The sequence below is a fragment of the Phaethon aethereus genome (genome assembly GCF_964289735.1).
Source record: "Phaethon aethereus genome assembly, chromosome: 20".
Classification (NCBI taxonomy): domain Eukaryota; kingdom Metazoa; phylum Chordata; class Aves; order Phaethontiformes; family Phaethontidae; genus Phaethon; species Phaethon aethereus.
This window is the reverse complement of record NC_138596.1, coordinates 4,204,946-4,230,177: the sequence shown is the minus strand read 5'-3', so window position 1 is coordinate 4,230,177 and position 25,232 is coordinate 4,204,946. Positions and strand designations below refer to the sequence as shown.

General features: G+C 56.9%; 1 protein-coding gene across 5 annotated transcripts in view; it reads left to right on the top strand.

The window, feature by feature from the left end:
* ASTN2 (astrotactin 2) overlaps positions 1-25,232 on the top strand; it is a 358,363-nt gene that overhangs the window by 71,152 nt on the left and 261,979 nt on the right. For 3 of the 5 annotated variants that reach the window (XM_082009184.1, XM_082009183.1, XM_082009180.1), the window contains exon 3: positions 20,156-20,540. In XM_082009184.1, the coding sequence (XP_081865310.1) occupies positions 20,156-20,540 (385 nt within the window). Of the gene's footprint in view, positions 1-20,155; positions 20,545-25,232 lie in introns of all 5 variants that reach the window. The other 2 variants (XM_082009182.1, XM_082009181.1) reach the window with 1 other exon arrangement.

Sequence of the window (25,232 nt, the reverse complement as noted above, 5' to 3'; positions counted from 1 at the left end):
TGTCTTCAAAAAGCCGGTCCTCTGCCGGAGCGGGGAGAGCCCCTATGTTATAAGGGGGGTTCTGCTCACCCTCTGATCCCCCTTTTGAGAGATGACCCTGTGTGGCCAGAGCTGTGGTTGTCCCTGAGCTCTCCTGGTTCCCAGGGCTGAGAAGCTGGGGACGGGCAGGTATTTCTCCTCCTGCTCTCCATGCCTGGTTTGTTGCTTCCCACGTCCTTCGGGTGCCAGGCAGCAGCACTGGTCAGGAGAGCAGCTAATGCGGTACCCGGTACCCAGTCATCCCTCAGGAGTTGTTCTTATGTACTGTGGGCTGTTCCCAGTGCACTCGCAAGGTCGCGGAGCATCGTTTCACACAGGGAGGGGTGAGGAGGAAAGAAGGAAGAGGCACGGGAGGGAGATGTCTGCAGAGAAAGGAGGTGAAGGGGGTCCTGTGCGCAAGCCCCGTCTCGTGGATCTTGGTGATGCTCAAGCGAAATGAGAGCTCGCCTTGGGGAGGGGTTTTATGCTGTGTGCAAACGAGCGAGAGAAGCAGGGCTGGGTGCAGGGGAAGGGGTACGTCGTGAGGAGGGCTGAGTACGCGGAACAGCCGGAGGGCTGGGTGCGACAACCCTCCTGATTTTGGAAACAGCTTGACCTTCTCTGTGGGTGAACTCGGTTGGAAAGGTGGGTCGTGTCCTCGATTGCCGCTTGTGCACGAGGCTCTGCAGTGTGGACAGCGGTGTGGCCATCCTGGGGAAGGGGGCTGAAGCTGAGATGAGCCCTGAACGCGTAACCCTGTAGCCTTGAAGCTCCGTCACATCAGGAAGTGCGCGCGAGTCTCGCGTCTGGTTGGGTAGCAGAGAAGAACGCCCTTGTTCCTCCTGTCCTCTTGAGCAAGGACAGCTGGAGACCTGGCTGCCGATGCACGAGGCCCTAAAAATTGCTGAGGAGGAAGAGGAGGTCATCCTCCTTCCAGCACCCGGCATGCACGCCATATGCTTCCCCGACCTTTTCCGTGGCACAGCTGATGCGAGCTCCCGCGCGCCTGCTCTCTTGCTCGGCGTCGCAGCTCGCGTGCCGGAGCCGAGGGCTGCTCGCGGGGCCCCGCCAGCCCCTCGGCATCGCAGGTCTGGGCGTCCCACCCGGGCTCTTCAGCAGGCAAATATGCAGACCTGACGTATGACCAGAAGCACTTCGTATTATAGGGCTTTGTGTATGTGTGTATGATATATAAACTTCATATATATGTGTGTGTATTTTTTTACTGAGCTGGGATCTGAAGGGTGTAATGTACAGAAATGGGAATCGTGACTTCTGTATTTTTTTTAGCTTAACTGCATTCATCTATAACTAGTTCTTTGCTCTTTTCTTTTTTATATAGACTTAAATTGTGCTTTGGACTTCATTCTTCCTTTCCTAATTGGTAGAGGAATTGCTAATTTTATGGTTTTGTTCTGGGAAGTTTCAGGTTTAAACGATTATCTGTGCTGGAAAGCATCCTGACAGTGCAAATATTGGAAAGTCAAAGGTGAAGTGGGATAAGCACATGACCCTTTGCTATCTTTGCACCCGTCTATGTTTTTAGCTGTGCTGAACCTCCCTGGAAAGCACCTTCGATCCCTGGGGTTTGGGGCTTGGTGGGAGGCGGGTGCGAACGGGAGCTTCACCTGCACGCCCCGGGCTGCGCAAGCATAGCCCCGTGCTTTGTGTTGCGTTGGCTTGTGCTAATTTTTCATTGTCGTTTTCTTAAACAAGTTTTTCAGGTTAATGCTGAAGCGGTTTTGCTTTGGAAGGTGTGGTGGTTTGTGACTGCAGGGTGGGGTTTTTTTTGAGTTGTTTGTTCAGCACCCCAAACCTCCTGTACATGCCCTGTTCGTGGCACTGGCATCAGTTGGGATGCTCCAGGGGTACTGCCTTTCTCAAGGGTTTTTCAGGATGAGGATTACTTTTCCATAGGATCTCCAGAGTGGCAGGGATTTGGAGAGGTCATTAAATCCATCTCTCTGCCCCTGGGCAGGATGAATAACCCGCTGTCACTGGTGATGGATGTTTCTCTATCCTGTTCTGCAAGACGTCCGCGGCCCCGCAGGCGGTTGTTCCAGCCTGCGCTATCTGGCAAAGATTCGGACTTGGGCTGTGGCTGACCCGAGGAGAGCAGCCTTACAAACCCCGCCAAAACACGCTTCCCTTCCAGCACGCTGCCTTCAGCCCAACTTTGCAGCGGTCCGGTATTTCAAATAACTTTTGCAATGCTTGGACTGATTTAAAAAAGCAGGCGGTTTGAAGCGATTGATGGAAATCCTTTTCCTTTAAAGGAAAAGCTCTGAGGATTTAGCTTCAAGTCTCTTGCTGCCGGTACCGAGCAGGAGTGCCGGCCGGCATCCTCCTCTTGCCCCGGCGTTGCCCGCGGCTCCTCAGCCAGAGGTTGCAGACACACGTGCGTGTGGAGGACGCCCGTCTGCTTTTTAAGAAGAGAGGTCTAAGCGCTTGTATTTTTCTTTCAGAGGTATCCCTTGAAAAATCGGACGTGCCCGTGCTCCGCGGAGCCGCATCCGTTCCTCAGGCACCAAACCTCCCCTGCAGGGACCGGCTGCTGGAGCAAGAGGTTGCCAGCCATGCCAGAGGCCCTCTGTTCTGGGCGTTTTATTCCCCAGGGCTCCTTTTTGGTCTGTGCAAGGCACGTTTAGCCTCTGCTTTTAAAACAGACGCCCCTGTCCGGCTTGTGTGAGGGCACCTCGTCTTCAGTAAGTAGCTGAGCTGCTCTTCTGTGGTCCCCAGCACAGACCTGTCCTTAGATTTACAGATTTATCTTTGTCCCGTTCCCACGAAAGAGGGGCAGGGCTGTTGCTGAGTGGCAGAAAGGACACTGGAGTGCCAGGATTTAGTGGCTTTTAGGCCAGATGGAGCTGTGGCAGGAGCTGGGACCTGAACGCGGCAGCCCTGACCCCCCGGCTGCCTTCCCTGTGCCTGGGCGAGCACAAAGCTTTGGAAGCGCTTCGGGCAAGGGGTGGCTCCGGGCAGCCTCCTAGGTGTGCTCCTAGTCTTCCTCCCGCAGGGTCTTGGGTGCGTAGCAAGGTCCTTGTGATGAATAGCTTGGTATGATGGTGCCGGGAAGCCCTAGCCGGGAGTGAGGGCTCTCTTGCGGTTGCGGTAGAAGCTGCTGTACCCTGAGCTGGTACCCGGTGGTGGTGGCAGGTCACCGTAAAGCGAGGAGGACTGCCGTGCGCAGGGCAGAGGTACGGTGCAATGAAGCGTTTGGGTTACTGAGCTCTGCAGCGTCAAAGGGCAGCGCTGATGCTCGGTGTCGTTCGCTGGTGTGTGGGTCACCTTGTCCTGGGGGAGCCCAGGAAGCGTGCCCAGCATGGTGGGGTGGTCACCAAGGAGAAGAGTGGGAAGCTGAACCCCAGCGCAGGTTCCTGACCCTCTTGTGGGGCTGTCAGTCTTGCTGTTTTCATCCTTGCACGTTTGCGGCTCGTGAGCGTTGTGGGGTCCCTTGGTCCCCATTAGTGCCACGTGTCCCCTCTCTGGTGTAAGGGTGGAAACTGCTTTGTGGCGCAGGGTAACTGCTCGTGGCAGAAGTTCACGACTGAGTTGTTGGCTGGGGAGGAGCTCAGCTGCACTGTTAAAGAGCATCCCTGAGATGTGTGAGGAGGAGGAGGAAAACAGGCTGGAAACGAGGAGTCTTGGGAAACTACCTTCAGGTCCGCTAAACCTCGGGATCCCACTCTGGTGAGACCCATCCGTGGTGGACGCGCATGGCGCTGTGGCTCAGGCCCCCACGGCAGATCTCCCTGGAGCAGCCCCACCCACCGCAGACCCCTCTAGCCCTCCTCTTTGGGGATGCACCCACGCTTTAAATACCCAAGGGGGGTATTTAACACCCCCTTGGCGGACCGGCCTTGTTCCACAGTGAGCGTTTACGGGCCAGGCAGGGACGCAACTGCCAAGCGCGTAACTTTACTGACCCAGAGCTCTTGGGACAGGCTTCTCCTCGCCTCGTGCGTCCGGGGCTAGCACATTAAATTGCCTGCTGCCATTGCTTGGCCGTCACATAGATTTTTATCTCGAGCGTCCTTTGGAAAGGGAGCCCTGCGCTGCCGCTGGGAATGTTAACACGATAAATGTGTTTTGCACCTGGCGATGGGAAGGAGCAGCTTTAGGACTCGTGGCAATCTGCAGGCTTTGCTGCCCGTGCCGGCTGCTTGCGGGCGGCTCTGCCTCTTCCGGGGGGCTGAGCACCCCAGAGGGTCAGGAGGGGACCGGCATGTCTGCTTTGGCATGGCCAAGCTCTGCTGGTGGCCAGAGGTGGTTCAGGTCCTTGGCGGTGCCTTGGGATGAAGTAGGGAGAGGGACTGTGGTGGAAGCAGGACTTGGTAGGGCAGAGGGAAGAGTGTGCTGCCGCCTGAAACGTGGATACAGGAGAGGGAGCGGGGCCCTGGGCCTTGTTTTCGTAATTGTTTTCTTGCATGTAGTGACTCTGGCCCCATTTGGGCTCCTGAGGTCCTGTTTGCATGTTGGAGCCTGTCCCAGCCCTCTGCTGAGGCTGCCAGGAGAGAAGAACTTGTTTTGAAAACTCCTTGATGGAGAACATTTGCCCATCTTGGAGAGAGGGTTTCCTTGGTTTGGCTGGGCAGCGCTGCGCAGCGTCTCAGATCCTGGGCTCGGGGCTGTGGGCTACCCCCGCAGAGTCATCCGCTGCCCCTGGAAGATCCCCCGCGGGCGGGACCGGAGGACGACTGTGTCTCCCTGGCCGCAAGCGGAGCTCTTGGTGAACGGCACGCCGGCGCAGGGTGCTGTTGCTCGGGGTGGTGGCCAGCAAAGAGCCAAGCAGCTTCCTTGTCCCCTTGGGCACCGCCCTGCTGCGGTGGCTCGCGGGGTGCTGATGGGTCTCGCGCCCGGGTGCTCTCCAGCCCTGGCTGGAAGGCCGCCTTCACCTCGGTGTTTTGCACATTGACTGGGCGTCCTGGGGCTTGGACAAGGACCATGCAGGCACGGACCAGAAAGGTTGAACCAGGTTTCCGGCACTCTGTCTATGCGACGTACTGGGGATGCTGCTGTTGGGTTGTCTGGCTTCCTTTTTCCTGTGGGAAATGACTCTTTTCCAATGAGAGCCTGAAAGGAGGTTGGATGCTGAGGACATCAGCTGAGTGCCTGGAGACCAAGAGGTTCTTTTTGTTGGCGAAAGGGGAGGACTAGAAAGACAGAGGAGCCCGTGCAGATCTGTGCTGCTTCTCAAATGGGTGCTTCTCTCTACCCGGGGGCTCTCGCCTCGCCGCCCGCCTTCACCTTGCCACCTGAGCAAGCTTCTCTGGAAACTCATGGCTGTATCTTCATCTCCCATTCGTGCTTTGCCCTCAGGCAAAGCTGGAGGCCAGGCCTCCTCTGAAGATGGAGCGTTGCATGGGCTGGGCTTAATTTAGATTAGACGTGCACTTTTGAACTCAGCCCGGTCGGCAGGACGGGTGCCGCGTCGCGGCGAGCTGTGGTGGAGCGGACGCGGGCGGGAGGTGGTTTTCCTGCCTCCCAGGAGCTAAAAACAAACTGTTGGGGGGTGCATGTGCGTTTGGGGAGGAAGAGAACCAAAGCTCCTTACCCACCGTCTGCATCAGGAGCAGCAAATAAGGAGTGGAAAGGTGCTTTGTGAGCCAAAAGGTGTGGGCAGAAGGGCTTTATTAGCTCCATTTTTGAAATATTTTGTCTTGAAATATTTCATTCAGTCCATTTAGCTGTGGAATCTAACTTTAATTTAGCTTTAAATTTAGATTTTCAAAACAGGCCTGTCAAATTAGTAAAAGGAAATTTGATTAGAAAATGGCAGCGGGATTGAGATCTTTGTTTTTCTCTGTGCGCGAATTGGCCCGGCGATCGCTCTTAACCAAAAATACCCTGTTGGAAAGTGTTTTTTAGCTAATCGACGCTTTCCAACTGGGGACAAAAATAAAGGGAGCAGAGCTGGAAAATTCCTGCCACCGGCTGTCCGGCCAGCGGCCGCCCCTTGGCAGGGACCTGGAGGGTCCGACTGTGGGGGCTGTGGGGCCGGGGCTGCGGCGGTGCTGGGGGTGATTCGGGAGCCGGAGGGAACAAGGAGCGTGGAAAGGCGTGGGATGGCTTTGTGCCTCCCCCCTCCTCTCCTGCTCGCTGCTGTCCCCACGTCGGGGTTCAGCTGTTTGAACTCCCTGAGGACCTCGGTGGCCGAGCCTCGGCACGGCTCCGGGAGCTGGCCCCCCCTGCCTCGAGGGGTAATCTAAACCATCGAGGTTTAGATTAGATATTAGGAAAACTTCCTTTACGGAGGGAGTGGTCAAGCATTGGAACAGGCTGCCCAGGGAGGTGGTGGAGTCAGCATCACTGGAGGCGTTCAAAAAACATGTGGACATGGCACTTCGGGACATGGTTTAGGGGACGTGGTGGTGTTGCGTTGATGGTTGGACTTGATGATCCTAAAGGTCTTTTCATTTTAATGATTCTGTGATTCTGTGTGCCTGGGTCGGTGGGGGATGCTTAAATCGGGGTGCTGTAAGGCTGTTTTGGATGGAGGTGCTGAGCTCTCCCCTGCCCGTTACCCCAGTGCTGTGTCTGCCGTCCGTCCCCGGGCCAGGCTGGCCAGGAGCCTATCCCAGGGGGAAGGATGAGGGAATTAATTAAACGGTGGAGTTAAACACTGGCTAGTAACAGCCGTGGGGAGAAGGGAGAGCTGGAGAGTGGGGAGCTGCCGTGGCCAGGGCTGCCCCCAGAGCCTTCCGGGGGGATGACGGAGGTTTGGGGCTCGGGGGGGCAGCTCTCCTTGCACGGAGCCGTCGCTGAAGCCTGTTTGCTGATGAGTTACTGCTCGTCGGCTGGACACCCAACCTGTATGGCCGTGGTTGGCCCTGACAAGCCCCCACTGGTGTCACGCGGTGGGCGAGCAGAGACGGGGTGCCGCAGAGCGGGGGACCCAGAGCCGCGGAACTCGTGTCGCGGTCGACGCTGCCGGGGGGGGCAGAAGGCTGGGAGGGTGTAACTGGGGGTCAGGCCGGCTCCAAAGCAGCCATCCTCACCCGGTCCCTGCCAGCGGCCGGGGATGGTGCCGCGGGCCGTCCATGGCTGAATTCACTCCACGATTACTCGCAGATGCTGCAATTACGCCGGCGACACCGTGTCAAAAACCTCACGGCGGCACCGGCGTGCACACGGGGACGGGAGGGGGTTATTAGCCTGTTATTATCCATTTACCCAGATATCCCGGCTAATCAGCTTTCAGATGGGGAGAGTTAATTGGTTTCGTTTGGAGCGCCAGGCATGTTTAATTGAAATGAATTCTTTCCCATTTCCAAATGGGCCCTTTCTCAGCCGGTGTTGGACGGGGAGCGGGGCCGCAGCGTTCTCATCACGGACCCTCACGGCGTGGTGCAGCTGGGCTGCCGTGAACCGGCTGTAATAGCCGTGCCCTGCAATCCTCTCTCCATTTGGGAAGGAGCTCCCATTCCTCCACGCACGCAGCCTTCGGACGTGCTCCAAACCCTCTGCTACAGCGAGGCTGGGGGATGCAAGTCCCACGTTGTCTCAGTCTCCCTAAGCATGTAGAGCAGCGTGTACCGGGGAGCTTGGCGGGTCATCTTCGTGGCACACGGGTGGCATCACTGTGGTGCTTGCTGCTTTCTGTGGGCAAGAGCTGCAGCTGGGCGATGGAGTCAGGAGATGAAGGTCCCCAGGGCTGTCTGGGCACGTCTTGTCTGCGTGCAGAATGCTCTGGGCTGTTGCTAGCCGGGGCAACTCCTTGGAATAAAACCACTGTTATAGCCCAGCTGCTGCTTACCCTGCTCTAGGTCTCACGCAGACTTTGCTGCAGCACCAGGCGTGAGCTGGCCGCAGAGGAGGAGATGTCCCCGTTGGGTGGGCCCACATTTGGGGGCTGAGCAGCACCCTGCAGCCCTAGCAGAGGTGGAAGGGGTGGCAGCCGGTGACCTGTCCTGCAGGGGATGGCATCGATGCTGCCTCTGACGATGCAGGCGGAGAAAATCCAGCATCCTGATGTGTGTGTGTGGCACTGAGCAAGCCCACCAGCTCCCCCACGCCCTGCCTGCCCCTCTGAGCCGTTGCTGCTGCCCACTGGCCTCTTCCTGCTCTGGTGCCAGCTGCCCTTCATTAAAGGTCTGCCTCCTCCTCACAAGACCGTGGCTGTCATTAGAGCCGGGTGCAAGGACTGCTGCTCGCTTTGGGAGAGCGCAAGTGAAAGCTCGTGGCTCTGCAAAAGGTCCCTTTGGATAGCAGGGATGCAGCTCCGAGCCCTGCCCCAGAGGGGGCTGCGGCTGGGGGGGTCCCTGGGGGGGTCCCTTCAGGTCCCCTCTTGCCAAGCCCTGCTCTGGAAGGGTGTGGGTTAGCCTGGTGGGTTAGCTTCTAGCCTCAGAAAGTCATGGGCTTTCAAACTGTGGGGCTTTAAATCCAGGCAGTTGAGGATGAGAGGGCTGGACTGGACTGCCCCAAATCATGGTTCCTTCCTCAAAACGCACAGGTAAATGTCCTTTTGGAAGTGCCAGCATCTTGGTACCTGCTCAGCCTTCCTCCTGCAGCATCCTGCAGGGCAGAGATGCAGGTAAGAGCCCTGGTTTCTGCCACCTCCTCTGCTCCCGGCGCCTTTGGGGTCCTGTGTCCATACAGAAAAACGAGGGACTTGAGCTGCAGGTGCTTTGGGACCGTCCCCTGGGTGTCCAGAGCTCTCCAGAGCTGAAGCTGCCCCGGCAGCACCCCAGGGTGCAAAGGGCCCCTTGGCAGATGCAATCCCGGCTTTTCCCCCCCAGCCCGGCAGCGGGGTGCCCGGCGCTCCCCACCCGCGGCTCTGCCTCCCCGGCAAGGAGATCCCCGGCCTTGTGCCCTTCAAAGCACACCTGAGAACATGGGAGCAGAACAAGGCTGGTGTGTTCCCATCCTTTCGTGTTCTCAGCTTTCTGTCAATGCAGCAAGAGGGCTGGGCAAGCGAGGAGCACGGTTTCGGGCAAGATGGCTTAGCGGTGCGTGAGGTCCGACGTGCTGCAGAAGAAAAAGGTTTCTGTGGCCCTGTGGATGTGTGAGCAACGAGTGTGGGAGCTCTACGGCAGGACAACTCCTGTCCCTGTGGATTTGCTTCTCCACTGGGGCAAGCCGTGAGGTGGTTTGGAGGCATCACACCAAGGGCTGGGTAACGGGAGCTCTGCGTTCTTCATCAGGAAGACAAAAAAAGCCCAGAAACACCTGATACATTTTATGGATGTGCAAAGTCCCAGGGAAGTTAACGGGAGTTAAGTGGGTGGTTAAGTGCTGTGCTTAACCGGACTCAAAATAACCCGGTGGGAATAGCTGTGTTGTTTTTGGAAAAGAGAAGGTTTGTGGACTTGCTGAACTCATTGAGCTTTTCTTTAAATCAAAGTCTCGGATCTGCCTGCTCCGAGATGCATGGTGGGGCAGGGGACAGTGCATTTCTCAAATTGCATGTGTGCAAACTGATAAATTCCTTTTTCTTTTCCTGGCGTGCAATGCCCCAAGGACCAGCGGAGGCTCTTCTCGGCGTACGGGGGGCTGCGGCATCTAACTCCTGTAGCATGAGTTACGATGCCAGAATTGCGAAGTACCTTCAGATGCCAAATGCTATGCAGCCACGTGTACGGAGCTTTTATCCGTTATTGTGTTTGAACACCCTCCCTCTCCCCCTGGAAAGCAGTGGTTTGTGTTGCTGCTTTTCAGAAAGATGTTCATTATGCTGAGATATTTGCACTTTAAATATGGTAAGGCAGGTTGTTTCTTTTTTTTTTTTACATAATAGGCTGGATCGTTCCCAAAGCAGCTGCCAGCTACAGGCTCAGTAATAAACCCTTACAAAAACCCCAACAACAAAAAGAGCTCTTTCCCTCCTTTCCCATGGGCACAATTGCTCCGTCCCATCAGCTCCTTGCTCCATAAATTGCTTTGAGATGTCCATAAATAAACTCTCAACCCCTTTTCCAGTCTCTCGCCCGTCTTCGCTCCACCCTGTGTGGAGCAGCAGCACGCAGCAACGCCGAGGAGACCTGGCCCATCGGTGGGGCTTGGAGGTGTTGGGCTACTCCAAGAAGTCCCTGTTCCTTAACCCTGCGGTGAATTTTCCTCCATGTTTTCCCACCTTTTCTGGACAACTGTCCAGAATCTGGCAGCCCCCAGAATCTGGCTGGTTAATTGAGCAGAAAGGATGTTGTACTGTGTCACTCACCAGCACTTGGAAGCTGGAGGCACAATGTGAATTGTGTTCATGTTCCCTCATCTGGAGATGTGCATATCTTATTAGATTAATTTTTTTTTAATATATGCAGAATATACGGTGGGAACAGCATTAATTCGCACTAATGGTTGTGAGATCCACTGAGAATTAACTGCATTTTTTGTAAATTAGTGAGGAAGCGAATAAACACAATTACTAAAAAAACAAGAAAGGTACTTTTGCAACAGCAGTACATGTTACTCATTTACCTGACAAGTGTTCTTTACTTTTAATTATATTTCATCGTTTGCTAGCAAATGCTCTGCTGGTAGATGCTGTAATAATCCAAGTAATTTGAGACCTCGCTTTAGCATTTGTTAAACCTTTGCTCGGGAGGGGTGGGAAGCAGCTGGGTAGTTCAGGTGTACCGCCATGGCTCCGATTTCGGGGGGGGCCCGTGGTAATCGCCACTCGAGCCCGCGGTGGCTCCGGGAGCCCCGGCTGGTGCCGCAGAGGTCAGCTGAGAACACTGGCTCTGGGAGACGCTCTCATGCGCTCGCTGCCCGAACGGAGCGGATAGACGCAGGGCGGGAGCAAAGGTAGGACCTGCACCGTGTTTTGCGGGGCACAGCGGTGGAGATGCTGGGCTTTGTGGGTCCTTAAAAGATGTGCAGCTCCTCTGAGTTTTATCCCTTTTTTTAATTAGCGAGTTTAACTGCGTCCCTCCTCCCTTGTGCCGCCTCTACACGCCTTTTGCTGTGACTATTTCCGTGCTGCTCTGTCCGCTGGGGCCAACAGGTTGGCTTCTCCATCAGATGCTAAAAGGGATATTCTGCCTTTTTTACCGGAGGAGAAGGAACCAGCTCGGGCAGAAGCTGTGGAGGTATTTGTGGCCTCCGCAGGGCAGCGGGTGAAGCAGGAACGTGACAAAAGCGGCTCCAGAAAAACGGAGCGCGGCGCGGCTAGCACAGCCAAGCGCGGCGTGCCGGCTGCTCTGCCGCCGGATGGGGCACCCGCACGGGCAGCGCGTAGCCTGCAGCTCAGGGCAAGAAGGCTGGGAAAAACTGTGGATCCGTGCCCGGGGGTGCGCGGGTGCAAATCTGCTGGTCTGCTGGAGGGGTCTGGGCAAGAGGACCCCCCAAGCGACCATCTCTGCTCGGAGACGGGAAGCGCTGGAGGGAGGCGAGGTGGGGTGGGGACGTGCTCCCCTCTAGCAGCAGGCAAAGCAAGCGCGGTCAAGCTGCTGTTACTGCTGATTTCGGTGAAAAAAGTTTCGAGCCAAAACTGAGCCTTGGAGGACTTCATTGCTCTTCTCTTTCACGTGGGAAGGTATCAGGGCCCCAGAGAGTCTCTTTGGTCCTCCTCCTTGATGGCGGCTGGGTTCCCGTCTGCCTTCGCCGGGGCGCAGCTTGCAGGGCAGCTGCGCCGGCCGCTGGGACGCTCCTCGCCCGGCCGGCTCCCCGTGGGCGCTCAGGCTTCGGGCTCGGGTCTGAAGACAGCGCAGGGCGGGATGGCGTGTGGGTGGTTGCACTCGCCTTCGGCCCCATGTTTAATTGCGAGGGGCTCGGCGTGCCGGCTCACGAGCCGCGACGCGTGGCAGCCCTTGCTCGCGCGACCTCGTGTGTGCCGGCAGAGACCTTCTGTGGATGTGGTGACTTGCTTTATTTAAAAGCAAGGTCGGTTGTTCTTAACTCAAGTGGATTTTTCCTCCCCTTTGGAATATGGCTAAAATGCAATTCCGGTACCGGGTGTAAATGAGCCGAGCAGGAGGAACGCGGGGAGGAGGGATGGGGCTTGGTAACTGAGACTCCTTGGTGGGGGGAAAAAACCCGCTTTTGGTTTTGTCTCAGCCTTGTGCTCGGCCAGCCTGCCCGCATTAGGGAAACCTGAGCGCGAACGCGTGAGCCCTTATGCATTTTAAAATCAGCCCTCTCCGAGGGCAAGCTGGGGGTTAGCAGGTCAGCCAATTTAGGTGAACCGTTTAGCACGCATTAAAATCACAATTTATGCAATCTGTGCTCTGGCTTTAGAAAGAGCTCGTGATCAGGTGCTTCATAAAATCACCTCCAGCCCTCCCCTTTCAGTTCACTGCAAATAAATGCCTTTTTTTTTTTTTTAACATCATAAAAATGGATTAGGAGTAATTTTGAATTGTTACCCTAGATGTGCAGCTCAGGATATGCAGGCGTGTTCGGTGTGACTGAGGGTTGTGTGTTTTGGTGCTCGCTTACAGCTGGTGCCTGGGAGACCATTCAAATAAACATTAACTGGAACATCACATCGTACGTGTGAATGGCACAAGGAGGCTGATTGGCAGGTTCACTCCTCCTTTTTGTTTCCGTTCTTGGATGAAACAGCAAAACAAAATTCAGCATGGCTTAAAAAGAAAAATTATATGGAAATGTGACTTTTTGTCTGACTCATTTTTTTTTTAGCATGGAAGAGTCAGAGATTTTAAAGTTATGGTTCCCACAGCAACTGTAACTCTCTTGTGCATGTGTTATACTTTGCAGGACTGTATATGCTATTAAATTTACGCCCAATGCGCGTACATACGGCATGGCAGGAGGAGCGGCCGCATGTGACGGATCTGCACGGCCCTGGTGGAGCCATCCGGTGGGAACCCTTCCTTTTAAACCTCTGGGCCAGGTCCTGCACTCACTTCCACCAGTATAAGCCCTTTTGGAGAGCGCGGTGCGTAGGCGCTGTCAGCGCTGGGGTAGGTGACGCGCTTGCGGTAACAACAGACGGCAGTGCCCCATCGTCGCTGGGGCTCGGCGATGTTGTAAGAGCCGTGGAAAGAGGGAAAAAAAGACATAACACGGTTCTCTTCGGGCCACAATTCAAGCAGCCGTCCCCGCTCAGCAGAGCGCTGAGGCGTGTGCTGTCGTCTCATGGACTGTAATGGGAATTAAACACATATTTAAAGTTAAGCGTGTGGTTAAGCACTTCTGTGAAGCAGTGCTCGAATGGGGATTTGAAGCGTACAGGGAGAAAATGCTGTATTTTTTAGTAGATTTGCCCTGTATCATTGCTGTATTTTATGAAGAGGTTGGGTTGGGTGGTTTTGAGATCAGGACCAGATCCAGATCTATTTGGAGTAATTTTTTTTCTTTTTTTTTTTCTTTTTTTTTTCTTTTTCTCTCCCCCCCCCCCCCCCCCCCCCATCCCGGTGTTCATCTCTTCCTCGCTAGCCTTCTTGCTGGCTTGCTGTCTGTCCTTGGTCTCACCCTCGTGCTCTGCCTCAGTTTCCCCACCTGATGCTCGCCCGCCCATGGGCTCCTTTGCTGACCCCCGCAGCACGCGGGGGTACGCGCTCTCAGCGGGTGGCTGTGATTCCTGCGCAGGGGTGGGCGATGCATCCTCCAGACGGAAGCTGCCCGCTGTGGGGAGGGGCGGTTGGGGAGGGCCAGGCCCCCCGCGTCCCCGAGGCGTGCCAGCGCTGCTCTGCCTTTCGGGCAGGTGACCTCCGACGCCGGAGGTGTCCCCGCTCTCCCAGGTGCGTTGCGCGTGCTGCAGTTGTGTTTCTTCTCGAACGAGCCCCGCTGCAATTCAAGCTCGCAGCTCCTCGTGCCATCCGCCGTGGACGCAGGAAGCATCCTCCCGTCCTCGCTGTGCGCTGGCGCGTCCCTTCTGCTGGCCGAGGCTGGGTGGGGGCCGGGCAGGCCAGGTCAGGTCTGCGCCCGCGAGAGCATCTCCCGGGGCGGGATCCAGCGCCTTCCCGAACTCCAGGTGCTGCTGCTCCATTTCTACCCGTGAGCTCTGCTTTCCTCTTGTGGCAGACGTGGCTGCTTCTTGCAAAGCCTGTTTCCCAAAGCCCTGTTTCTCTCCTGTCCTCTCCCACCTCGCACGCTTTCGGTTGGCTCCGATAACACTTCCCTGCCCTGCGGTACGATAGTGGATGGGGTGATCTGGGGCCTCTTTCTTCTACATATCTCCTCTTATCGCAAAAGCTGAAGGGATGGCGGTGTTTCTGAGACCCTTTTCTGCCTTTTTAGACCTGGTTGCGATGGACCAGTGTGTACAGACACGAGAGGGGGAAGATGGAGAGGCAGACAGAGGTGCTGTGGGTGCAGAAACCTCGATTCTGCAGGAAATGCCCAAAACTCCCCCATTACGGGGACAACAACCAGAGGCTGGTGTCCTCCCCGCGCGAGGGAGGAGCAGGGGCAGGGAAAGGGTGTTTCTCGAAAGCTGGAGGGATCGCGTGCCGTCTGCGGCTACGTCCTGCGCCCCGGGAGGGCGAGGAAGCGGCGGGGTGCAGAGGAGGTCACGGTAAATGGCAGCGTGCGGGCAAGGGAAGACTGAGATGTCTGCAGAGATCAGCCTTATTTTGCATTGTCAATGATCTGAAAGAAGGTGCAAACAGCATGTTACTTAAGATTTGCAGAAGAAATATTTAAACTGAGAGGTGTGGCAAAGAGAACAGGAGCAATAAGGCAAAGGAGTCCTAGGGAGACGCTGGTGCGGCACGCAGGTTTGGCGTGGAGGGGGAAGAAGCAGATGCCACGCACCCAACACGTTAAATGCAGTATTTTTCTTCCAAAGTCGTCCTGAGCCCTTGGTTAGGGTGTGGGTGCGGGGGTCCGGGCGCGGGGGTCCTGGCGCAGGGGCTGGCAGAGCTCGTGCTGCCCCAGCCAGCCTGGGCACCGATGGGCGTCCTCGCTGGGTTTGGCTGCAGCAGAGGGCTTGGCCGAGCGGCTTGATTGCCCATTAACAGGCTGTGAAAACGGCCAACACGGATGATCCCAGCCCGCTTCTGATCGCGGTTCACCTGGGACGTGGCCTCGGGGGGTCTGTGCCCGGGAGCAAGCCTCCACCTGGTGAAACGGCATTTATCGGGTCTCCATGCTGCCGTTGGCCATCACTTTTAGTTAAATTAATTAGAAATCCTTTAGCTCAAATTACAGCACGGCTAAAACCTAATGCAAATGTTTGCTACACGTGCTCCTTGAGCACTGCTTTATTATAGCCCTCAGCAACGGCTGAGACGAGCCAGGAGAGGTTTGTGTGCCGAGGCGCAGAGCTCCGGGGTTTGGTCGGGGTTTGGCTGGTGCCATCAACCCCCTTTGGGCTGCGTTAGCTAGATGTGTCTTACCTGCCCGCTTGTGTCCACGGCCAGTGGTGATTTCTGCATCTGGCTTGACCTGGGAGGGGACAAAATGTTTGAAAGACAGGTGAGATGCTCCAGAGCTGGACGCTGTGACTCACGAAGAAACGTGGGGAGGACAAAACTGGGGGAGCGGAAGACCAGAAGGGACTTGTCGGATCATCTGCTCTGCCCTCCAGTGCCGTGCAGGGACTCCCCAAGGCCTTTATTTCTCATTTGAAATAAAGCATAACTTTTCTAAAAGCATCCAGGCTTGAGTTGAAAAAAGAAATAAATAACAAATTGACAGTGATGGATAATCCGCTACAAGCCTTGGTAAATTGTTCTAGTGTTTAATTACCTTCATGGCCAGAAAGGAAAGAAAGGAAAAAGTGCCCAGTGTGAAGAGCTCCGAGGACCGTGCGGTTATCGCTGATGCCAGTTTGCTCACCACAGTTTGCCCGCTGGGGCAGTGTGGGACGATGTGATGCTCCAGTATCGGGGTCCCGCTCGCCCCAGCCCTCCGAAGCAGCAGGGCGCGATGCGGGGGGTCTTTGTGCAGGGTTTGTGCTGGGCAGGGCTCGGCTGTCCCAAGGGACTGTCCTGGGAGCGGTGGCCCCGGCTGCCAGAGCCCCGTCTCGTCTGGCAGCAGGTAGGGCAACGGAGCTGGTGAGGGGTCTGGAGCACAAGTCTGATGAGGAGCGGCTGAGGGAACTGGGGGTGTTCAGTCTGGAGAAGAGGAGGCTGAGGGGAGCCCTCATCGCTCTCTACAACTACCTGAAAGGGGGTTGTGGTGAGGTGGGTGTTGGTCCCTTCTCCCAAGTAACCAGCAACAGGACGAGAGGAAATGGCCTCAAGTTGCGCCAGGGGAGGTTTAGATTGGAGATTATGGAGAGAGTGGTCAAGCATTGGAACAGGCTGCCCAGGGAGGTGGTGGAGTCACCATCACTGGAAGTGTTGAAAAAATGTGTGGACATGGCACTTCAGGACATGGTTTAGTGGGCATGGGGGTGTTGGGTCGATGGCTGGACTTGATGATCTTAAAAGTCTTTTCCAACCTTAATCATTCTGTGATTCTGTGGGTGGCGATGGGGCTGGTTGTCGGCACAACGTGGGACAGTAATTGGTTTTGGATGTCGTGCGGGAGCTATAGCGGCTTCGAAGTGAGAAAAGAAATAAGGATTCCCTTCCCCCCCAGGGTAAAACTTTCTCTGGGTGTTCAGAGGAAGCGGCAGAAGGGGCTCAGGTCGGCACCGGACTGAATGCTGCGCTGTTTGCACTGCTTTGGCTTTGCCCCGCAGAAGGGATGCTTTGGTGTTTGCCTTGGTCTGCCCAGCCCAAAGCACCTGCTCCAGCCGGGGACCTTCTCCGGTGACCTCGGTCCCTTTGTGCCGCAGGGACCAGCCGTGCCAGGGCTGGGCTGCCGGCGCGCTGCGGCGAGCGGAGCTGGCGAGGAGCCCGGCGGAGAGGCTGGGTCCCGCTGCGAGGAGGCCGGCCCGGCCCCCCGCGGAGCGACGGGCTCCCTCGCCTTCCCTGTGGCGGGGAAGGGTGGTGACTTGTCTTCCAAGCAGCACGTGCATCTTCTGTGGCTCCGAAAGCGTTCAGCTTCTCAAACAGACGCCCGAACGGCGATCGCCCTCCGGGTCGGCAGCCCTCACGATTTACGAGTGCCCAATCTCTTGGCCTTCGAGGTGGCTTCGTCCCTCGGTTTTCCTTCGGCGCTTCAGCTAAGTCCCAGCCTTGCTGCTTTTCGCTTTCAGATGAGATTTGCTCCCGTGCCACGAGCCCTGCAGTTCTGCACACGCATGGGTTGTCCCCACCAGCCCTCTTCTCCCACACCCTCCTCCTCCCCTCCTGTGGGTCTCGGCAACCCTGCGGTGCCCGCGGCCCGGGCTCGGCCGGCGCGGGGCACGCGGGCGCGCGGCGGGAAGGACATTACGCAGGAGAATATGCATGTTCACAGCTCAGAGGATTAAAGGCCCGTGTTCTTATCACTGCAGAACAGAGTATTATAAATCCAGCCTTAGAATACCAAATCCCCGTGCGGCTCGGCCATTGTTTGGGAATATTAAAAAGCTCAGAGACAGAAATAATCAGTTTCCGAATGACACATTGTCAAATAAAACATTTCTCATATTATCCCTTCCTTCCCCTTTCTCTCTCCTGCTCCCTCAGTTGGATAATTTAACATGAAAAATAGATTAAAATGAGGCTGGCTTGAATGCCTCCTAAGTTTGACTCTTTTCTTTTTTTCCCCCTTTTCCCAGGAAGCTCTCCCGGCGCGTGTGGCGTTGTTAAACAAGCAGCTGCCGGCGCGGGGTCGGGGATGAAAGGAGCACGTCGAAACTGAGCTGCCCGCTCTGAGCCCACAAGTGCTCACCCGAGGGGCTGGCACGGGTACCCCCAGGCCTTCCCCGGCAGAGAGGGGGCTGTTGTCTCGGCCGGCGGCCGGCAGAGCCAAGATCTCCGGCGCATCCCCAAAGTGTGCGGGAGCCGCGGCCAGGCTGGGCTGGGAGCCCTTGGCTTCCTCGAGCTGACCCTGTCATTCCGAGCCGGGGGGAATGGCACGCTAATAACCTCTGTGCCTTTACACCTTTTGGAATTTCTTCCGAGCAGAGAGATCTTTACTTTAATATGCTGGCTGGTTTGTCGGCTCCAAGCCGGTTCCCAGGAGCAGCCCAGCCAGGCAGAGGCACAGCCCCAGCACTGCCGCGGGCGCCCGGACCGCTTCCCCGGGTCCAGCTGGCAAAGCTGCTCCTCGGGCAGGGCTTTCTCAGTCACCCCAGCCTTTTCCGAGCGTCTGGCTGGTCTGCGGTTGTGCTTTTCCAGGGAGGGCGAGTGCCTGCGGGTGCGGAGTGCTCTGCCCTGCTCCGTCCTGCAGCCACTTTGCAGTTGTGGAGAGCACCCAGGCACGAACGACGGCTCAGGGGCTCGGTGGTGAGGCTTTGGGGCCTCGGAGAAGACTTTTCCCAGTAGTCATGTCCATGAGTGGTGTTCTGAACCCCTCTGTAGCGTGAGAGTCCTCGCTTTGCCGGAAGGAAGCCGGCACACGAACCAGACCTGATTTTGCGGTGTGGTTCATCGTGTTGAAGTTCATGGCCTTGCTGTGCCTTTGTCACCGGGCCTCCCTTTTGGAGGGTCTAGCGTGCCATGGTCGCTCTCCTGCAAGGCAGGCTTCCGAGGAAATGGCCCCGTTCGGTGCGGGGGGTGCGGGTGGCTCATGCCAGGGAGCTCCTGTGACGCTCTGGGGTCTCTGTGCATCAGGTACTGCACAAACCCTGCACCATCCGGTGCTGCTCTTCCCGGCTGAGGTGTCCACGCTGTTTCTTGCTTCTGAGTGTGGAAGGCCAGGTAGGGTCCTCATCCCACCGGTCCTTCAGGTGCTCCGGGGCTGCAGGGCATGAATCCGGTCGGCTCAGCCAGCCCTCCCCTTCTTCCCCACAGAGATCCCTGGGCATCTCCTGGACTCTAAACGGCCTTTCCTGATGGCACGTGTCACCTAAATGAGGGAAGTCGAGCTGAGCACTGCCCTCCTGAATCCCTGAGCCCTTCTCCCATTAGTGCCGGTCTGGGGGGAGATGTTGGGCTGGGCTCCGCTCTGCCGCCGGTCGCGGTGCCGGCGTGGTCCAGGTCTCTCCTCGGCTCCTGCTCCCGAGGCCTCTCCCCCAGCGAACTCACCCCGTGAGCTGTCGTTTTCAATGCCGCCTCTTTACCGCTGATCCTGTTTACGCGTCGGAGCCGCGCTCCGGGTGCAGCACGGTGCTTTGTATCGAATGCAGATGAAATACTGGAACGTCTCGGCTCTGCTTTTGCACGCTCTGTAAAATTCTGGGCTGCGCCAACGGAACGCCTGCCATGCCCTGGCTGTTCTGCGTCGCGCTGCGAAGCCCCGTGTTGCTCGCACCGCTCCTGATTTACGTGCCCTGCTTCGCTTGTCTGCCACGGGATGAAATTGCTCCGACACCGTGGAGATTAAGAGGCTGGAAGTGGCACAGACAGAGCTCCCGCCTGCGCGGGGCCGAGAGACCGTGGCTGAATTTAACCTCCAGAGCAGCCAGAGGCAGGGCTGGCTCCCTTTGGCACTTCTTAGCCTGACTTGCTTGGGAGGAGAGGCCACTTCCATGGATATATAGATATCTAGGAAGTTTATTTCTTTGGTCAAGATTTTTTTTTTTTTTTTTCTTTCTTAGGGTAATGTAGTTGGAAAGTTGGAAGCTGTATTGAATAAAATTTGGAGGTGGGGGAAGAGGAGAGCTTTGCAGAGAACGTCCTGGACCGGAATATGCTGTGCTGTGTCCCCAGGTCTGCAGCTGAAGTCTCCTTGAAACCATAGGCAAATCACAACCAGAAATGATGGAGCCGGGGTAACCGTGCCCTGGGGAGCGCTGGTTGCGTGGTGCCATTTGTTGTACCATCGTTTGTGTGAAATGTTGTGTGTCTCTGCTGAGGCTTTATTGCTCCCGTGTCGGTGGCTAGGTTGTTTTAATGATTATTTTTTTTCTCCTCAGCGGTGGGATGCGATTGCCTCCTTTCCCACCTCCCTGAGCTTGCCCACTGCAGCTCCTGTGTGTGTGGGTGGGCCGGGGGGCTGGGGGGGCCCAAGAGGTGAGGTGTAAGAACAAATTCCCTGGGAGAGTGGGCAAAATCACTTGGGCAGAGCTGAGCTGGGAGTGTCACTGTGCTGTCCCTGCCCAAAGGCCACGTCCAGCACCCTGCTGCTCCTGCCCAAGGTGTCCTGCCCCAGAGGTGCCTGCTCCATGGGAACCCTCCTGTGTGCGGTTCGTGGAGTGTTGATGAAAGGGTGCTCTGGGGGTGGAAGAGGAGAGAAGATGGCTGCAGCATCTCCTGACCCATCCCTGTGCCCCATGCACCTCCTGACCCGTGCCTTTCCTCTCCTGCAGGGTGGGCTGATCGCGCTGCTCCTGCTCCTCTTGGTCTTCACGGTGGCTCTGTATGCCCAGCGGCGCTGGCACAAGCGCCGCCGCATCCCACAGAAGAGTGCCAGCACCGAGGCCACCCACGAGATCCACTACATCCCCTCGGTGCTGCTGGGCCCCCAGGCCCGCGAGAGCTTCCGCAATTCGCGCCTCCAGGCCCACAACTCGGTCATCGGGGTGCCCATCCGTGAGACCCCCATCCTGGATGACTACGAGGACGAGGAGGAGGAGGAGACCCCGCGGCGGGCAGAGCCCAGCACCAGGGAGGATGAGTTTGGCAGCCAGGTGACACGGACGCTGGAGAGCCTGGGCCGGGTCGGGGAGGAGAAGCCTGACTATGAAAAGAAAGGTTTGTGGCTTTTGTCTCTTCTCTTTCCCTCTCCCCATCCCCTGCCAGGGTGTCTGTCCTGTGCAGTGTCACCTAGAGAGGATGGCTCATCCGTATACAGCCCCTGTGGCTGGCACTCGGCTCTCCAGGCTTTGGTCCTCAGCTGTCATCTACAAGGTGGTTTGCAGACCTTGTCCTGGAGCTGCCCTTCCTGAGGGGGGAATCGCCTCTGGATGGTGCTGGGGAAACTGAGGCACAGTAGCTGTGAGCTCTCAGCTGCCATGGCCAGCCCCGAGGGCCAGGTCCCCTGGTCTCGCAGCACTCCCTGGCTGGGCTTTGCTGGTGGTTCAGGTGCCGTAGGAGTGTGTAAGCTCTGTGCTTGGGAGCTCCACCGAGATGTGGGTTCATAGGTTCTGACCCGTTTCCTTTGTCAATGTCCTCTTCCAAAACCAGTTGCCTGTTTCCAACATGAGCCTGCCCGGCGTGATGAGATGGGAAGCTGACGGCCCTGCTTTCAGGCTTGTGGTGTACCTGGTCCTAGCAATGGCAGAGACCGCTGTGCCGCCTGCGGTGGGTTGGGGGGTGCCTGGCTGGGGGAGCAGAGCTGGCGCTTCCCCAGGGAGGGGAGTTGTTCTTTTGCCGTGGGCCTGTGCAGCGCCGTGCACGGGGCAGCACGGAGGAGTCATTCCTGCTGTTCCAGTGGCGCTGGAACTCTTGCCTCCTCAACAGGATGGGAAAGCTGGGCTTCTTCCTGACTTCTTGCCATGGGCGAGTGCTAGCACATGGGCCTCCGTCAGGCCCGTCTTTACTCTCCCGATGGCAGGAATGTTCATGGCCTTGCTGTCAAGTAGAGCATCAGTTCTAGCGAGCAAACGTGTCGGTGCGCTGGGGCTCCACCAGCCCACTGAGCCTTGATGCTCCTTGGAGAGCTGCTCCATAAAGCTGTATTTTCCACTAGTGGCAAAATATCCCCTGTGCTTTATTCTCTGAGCAATCGGACAAATGATCCTGTAGGCACCCGCAAACAAAGCCATCAGGGCCGTAGATTTAAGGCAAGCACGTAGGAGCCCTGTGCGGAGTTGGAAATGGCAGGTCAGAAAATTCACCCTGAGGGAAGAAGCTCGGAGCTGAATCCGTGTGGATGCGATGGACAGACACAGACCCCAAGTGCGAACCATTGCCCACTCGAGGTGTTTGGCATGGCAGGTAGAGTGTTCTACAGCGTCTGTAGATCGGATTAGAAAGAAGCCGGTACAATCCCCGAAGTGTGGGTTCTGGCTGCTGCGTCCCTGCGGTGCTGACTGCTCGTAAGGTGTAATATTGGAGAACGCTGCTGTTGTAAGGTACAAAGCCCCTGCCAGTAGCTGCGGGGAGCTGGGCAGCGAGAGGTGGGCTGGGGTGCCCGTTCCTGAGCAGGCGAGGTGCTGCGGATGCTTTGTGCCTTCCCTGAAGGTGCTGGGCTGGGATTTGGAGGAGCTCTGGTCCCTTTGGGGTTCGCCCTCCCCAAAGCTCTGCCCAGCTCAGAGAGAAGGTAGAGCTGGGGTCCCTCTGGGAAAAGCAATGCAACATCGGCACGGCGAGTAGCCAAAGATTGGGTGCAACAGGACAGACAGACAGACAGGGTCCTCTGCGGTCGCAGCGTACGTGATGGCAGCCGTTGCTGGCTGTACGGGGTATGCGGGACCAGAGGGAAGCCCGTATGGACGGGGCTCGGCAGCGTTGCTGCAGGCTGAGCGGCTGGGGAGGCGCGTTACCTGCCATCAGCCTGTACGGCTTCTCCTGGGAGAGGGGGAGAGACCAAACCACGGGTGACAGATGCTGGTGGGGTCTCTTCATGTGCTCCTGGAAGGCACTGGGCAGCTCTCGCGGGGCGCCAGTGCGAGAGCCTGTATAAAGCAGTCCGGACTGGCTGCTCTTTATGTAGTTGTTCTCTTAAACCACAGATGAAACCCGTGCTGCCAGGCCACGTTGTTCTGCTCTCTGCACTTGGAGAACCATCGCCAAGAGAGCCAGGCGGGGTCTGGGTGCTGCCCCCGCCCGCGCGCGGGGTTAGGGGGACCGCCGGCTGCATGGGTACAACTGCGTGACGCGGGGGGGACGTTTCTCCTGCGCAGAGAGGAGCAGCGCTTTCCCCAGAGCGTTTTGGCTAATGCACCCTTGATTGCCTGCGTTTGTAAAGTCTGTCTCTCGGAAGCTGCAGCACCCGCCTCTGCTTATTGAAATGTCATTAGAAGCCGTTTAATATTGTTCACCCTGCGATGCACAGTAAAATGCATTCGAATAAACAAAAGCAAAGTACATTAGTGCTAATTGCCGAGTGACTCCAGCAGGAGCGAGCAAGGGATGTGCCGGCTCCCTCTGTGCGGGGAAGGGGCTCTTGGGGAGACGCTGGACTGTCCTTCCCTTCTTCCTGTGGGCGTGTGGGATTTCCAAAAGGGCTGAGCGGTCCCTGCTGGCGCACACACGGTGGCAGTGCTGGGGGACAGGGATGGGGACGGCGACTTTTCTCAGCTCCGTGCAGGAGACTGCGGCTCTGAGCGACGGAGCCGGGGAGAGCCCAGGTGATGCATCGCCTCTGGAGAGCCCGTCCCTGCACCTGCGGCGGCTCTAAGTGGTGGCTGAGGTTGTGTTTCTTCCCTCCTTAAAGTGCTTTTTTTACTCTTTGGTCTTTTAAGCAAGGTTATTATGACGGTGACGGTTATTGTTGCGCAAACAAACGCGGAGGTGCCCAGGGGTCCTTCTGCCGTCCTCGAGTGCTGATCTGAGCACCCGTGTTGGCATCCCCCGTGTACAGCCGGCTGCTACTGGCCCGTGGTGTTAAGATATGTTTCCCCAACCCTCTGCTCGGTGAGAACTAACAAATGAAAGCCTTCATGTATTGAAACTGAGCTACCTTTGTTATTCTTTCATATTCCCTTCTTTCTTTTCCTTTTTCTATAAATAATTTAGAGTTGTGTGAGTGGGGAAGACAAGCAGTAACTGCATTTCAGTCCTCTTCAAAACATAATAGTAAACAAGAACTAGGGCAGAATATTAAACCTTCCAAGGTCTTCAGGAATTGGCAATAAAGAACTTCTTACACTGACTGAAAAATCCCCGCAGGCCGGGGCTGCGAGCTGCCTGCTGGGCCAGGGTACCCCAGGCTGTGAGAGACGTTCACAAATGCTCCCACCAGTTCAGCTTGTGATGCCGTCGGGCTTTGCACCTTGGATGGAGGCAGGTTTGTGCCTTGCCTGGTCTGATCATTCCAAACTGTGCTGGTTCACCATGTGTCTTCTCCCAGATGGGCGCTTTTCCCTCTTGGATGAGGCTTTGCTCAAGGACTCAAGCTACGGTGTGCGCTAGTTGCTCCTCTCTGCTGAAGTTGGTCAGAGCCTGGATCATCAAGGATGAGGTGGCTGTAGTTCAGATGTAGGGTTTTTACACCAGAAATATAAATATCCGTGCTGTGGGCTTTGCCTTCCGACCGGCTTCACACACGAATGGGCAACGTGGTGATTCGGGAGGTGTTGGACGCGCTGCGCACGCGGGCGCTTCGACCTGCCCGCCCGCAGCAGACGCAGCTGGGATTCCCGCGGGACGCGGCAGGTGGGGCGGGGAGGCTCTGCCGTCGGGGCGAGCAGACACCACGTACCTGGAGATCCCCAGGGGCTGGAAATCAGTTCTGCTCGGGCACGGTTTTACAGATGGATTGAAGATGGATGCGTCAAGGGAGCTGGAGGACAGGGTCAGCCTTCCGCCCCGTGCCTGCCTGCTTGGCTGGAGTCGCCGGGTTTCGGTGCGATCGCCGAGGCCGGGCAAGGAGCTGTGCCCGCATCCCAGGGAGTCAGCAGCGCCCACGGGAAAAGCTCCCCTTCCTGCTCTTGCAGTGTAGCGTTGTGATAAGACATCAGCTGGGACTTGTCAGCGGGCTCCAAATGGTATCATCGCCGGGGCTGTCACTAGAGGCTCTTTCGAGTGTCACTTCCCAGCATTAATTACCAGGGATGGCAAATCCGACGAAGATGGAGCATTTCAGCTCGCCCTCTCCCGGCCTGCTCTGCTGTGCGTCCCCCCACGTGCCGGGCAGCGACTGATTTGCAGGTGCCGGGTCGCGGCGGCGGGCGCTTCCCATCATTTGGCATTCGCGTGCCCCGCGCTGCGCGGCTGTTGGGCTCACCTGCCCTTTCCGTGGGGAGGAGTGTGGGTTTTTTATCCCCCACGTGGAGCTTCTGGAGGTATCGGGACGGGCAGGGAAGCGCATTGGATGACTCCGCTGTTTCCAGCCCTGCAGAACTGGAGAGAAGTCCCTGCCCGGGAGGTCGAGCAGCACAAATGTTTTGCAAATCACGGGCAAGCAGGGCACGGATCAGCGAGCCAAACTTGCCTCCCCAGTCTCGGGCAGTGCTCCGCAGCGATGCAGATGGGAGGGCTACTCCCGCGCGGTGCCGGAGCACCTGAAGGGAAGCCCGGCACAAAACACGGGAGCGATGTGCTGAATTATGACATCTAGCAACAAGCGCGTCTGAGTGATAAAGTTAATGAAATTACAGGTTCTGACCTGATACAGGCTCTGCTGTGGGTAGATAAAGAGCAGGGCAAAGATGAGATGTTTATTTCTCCCTAGCTGCGGTTGTAACCGGGATGCGCTGTGCAGGGCCATTAACATTACTACTGTTATGCAAAATCATTTTTGACTGGAGGGGGAAAGAAAAAAAAGAAGAAAAATCCCCA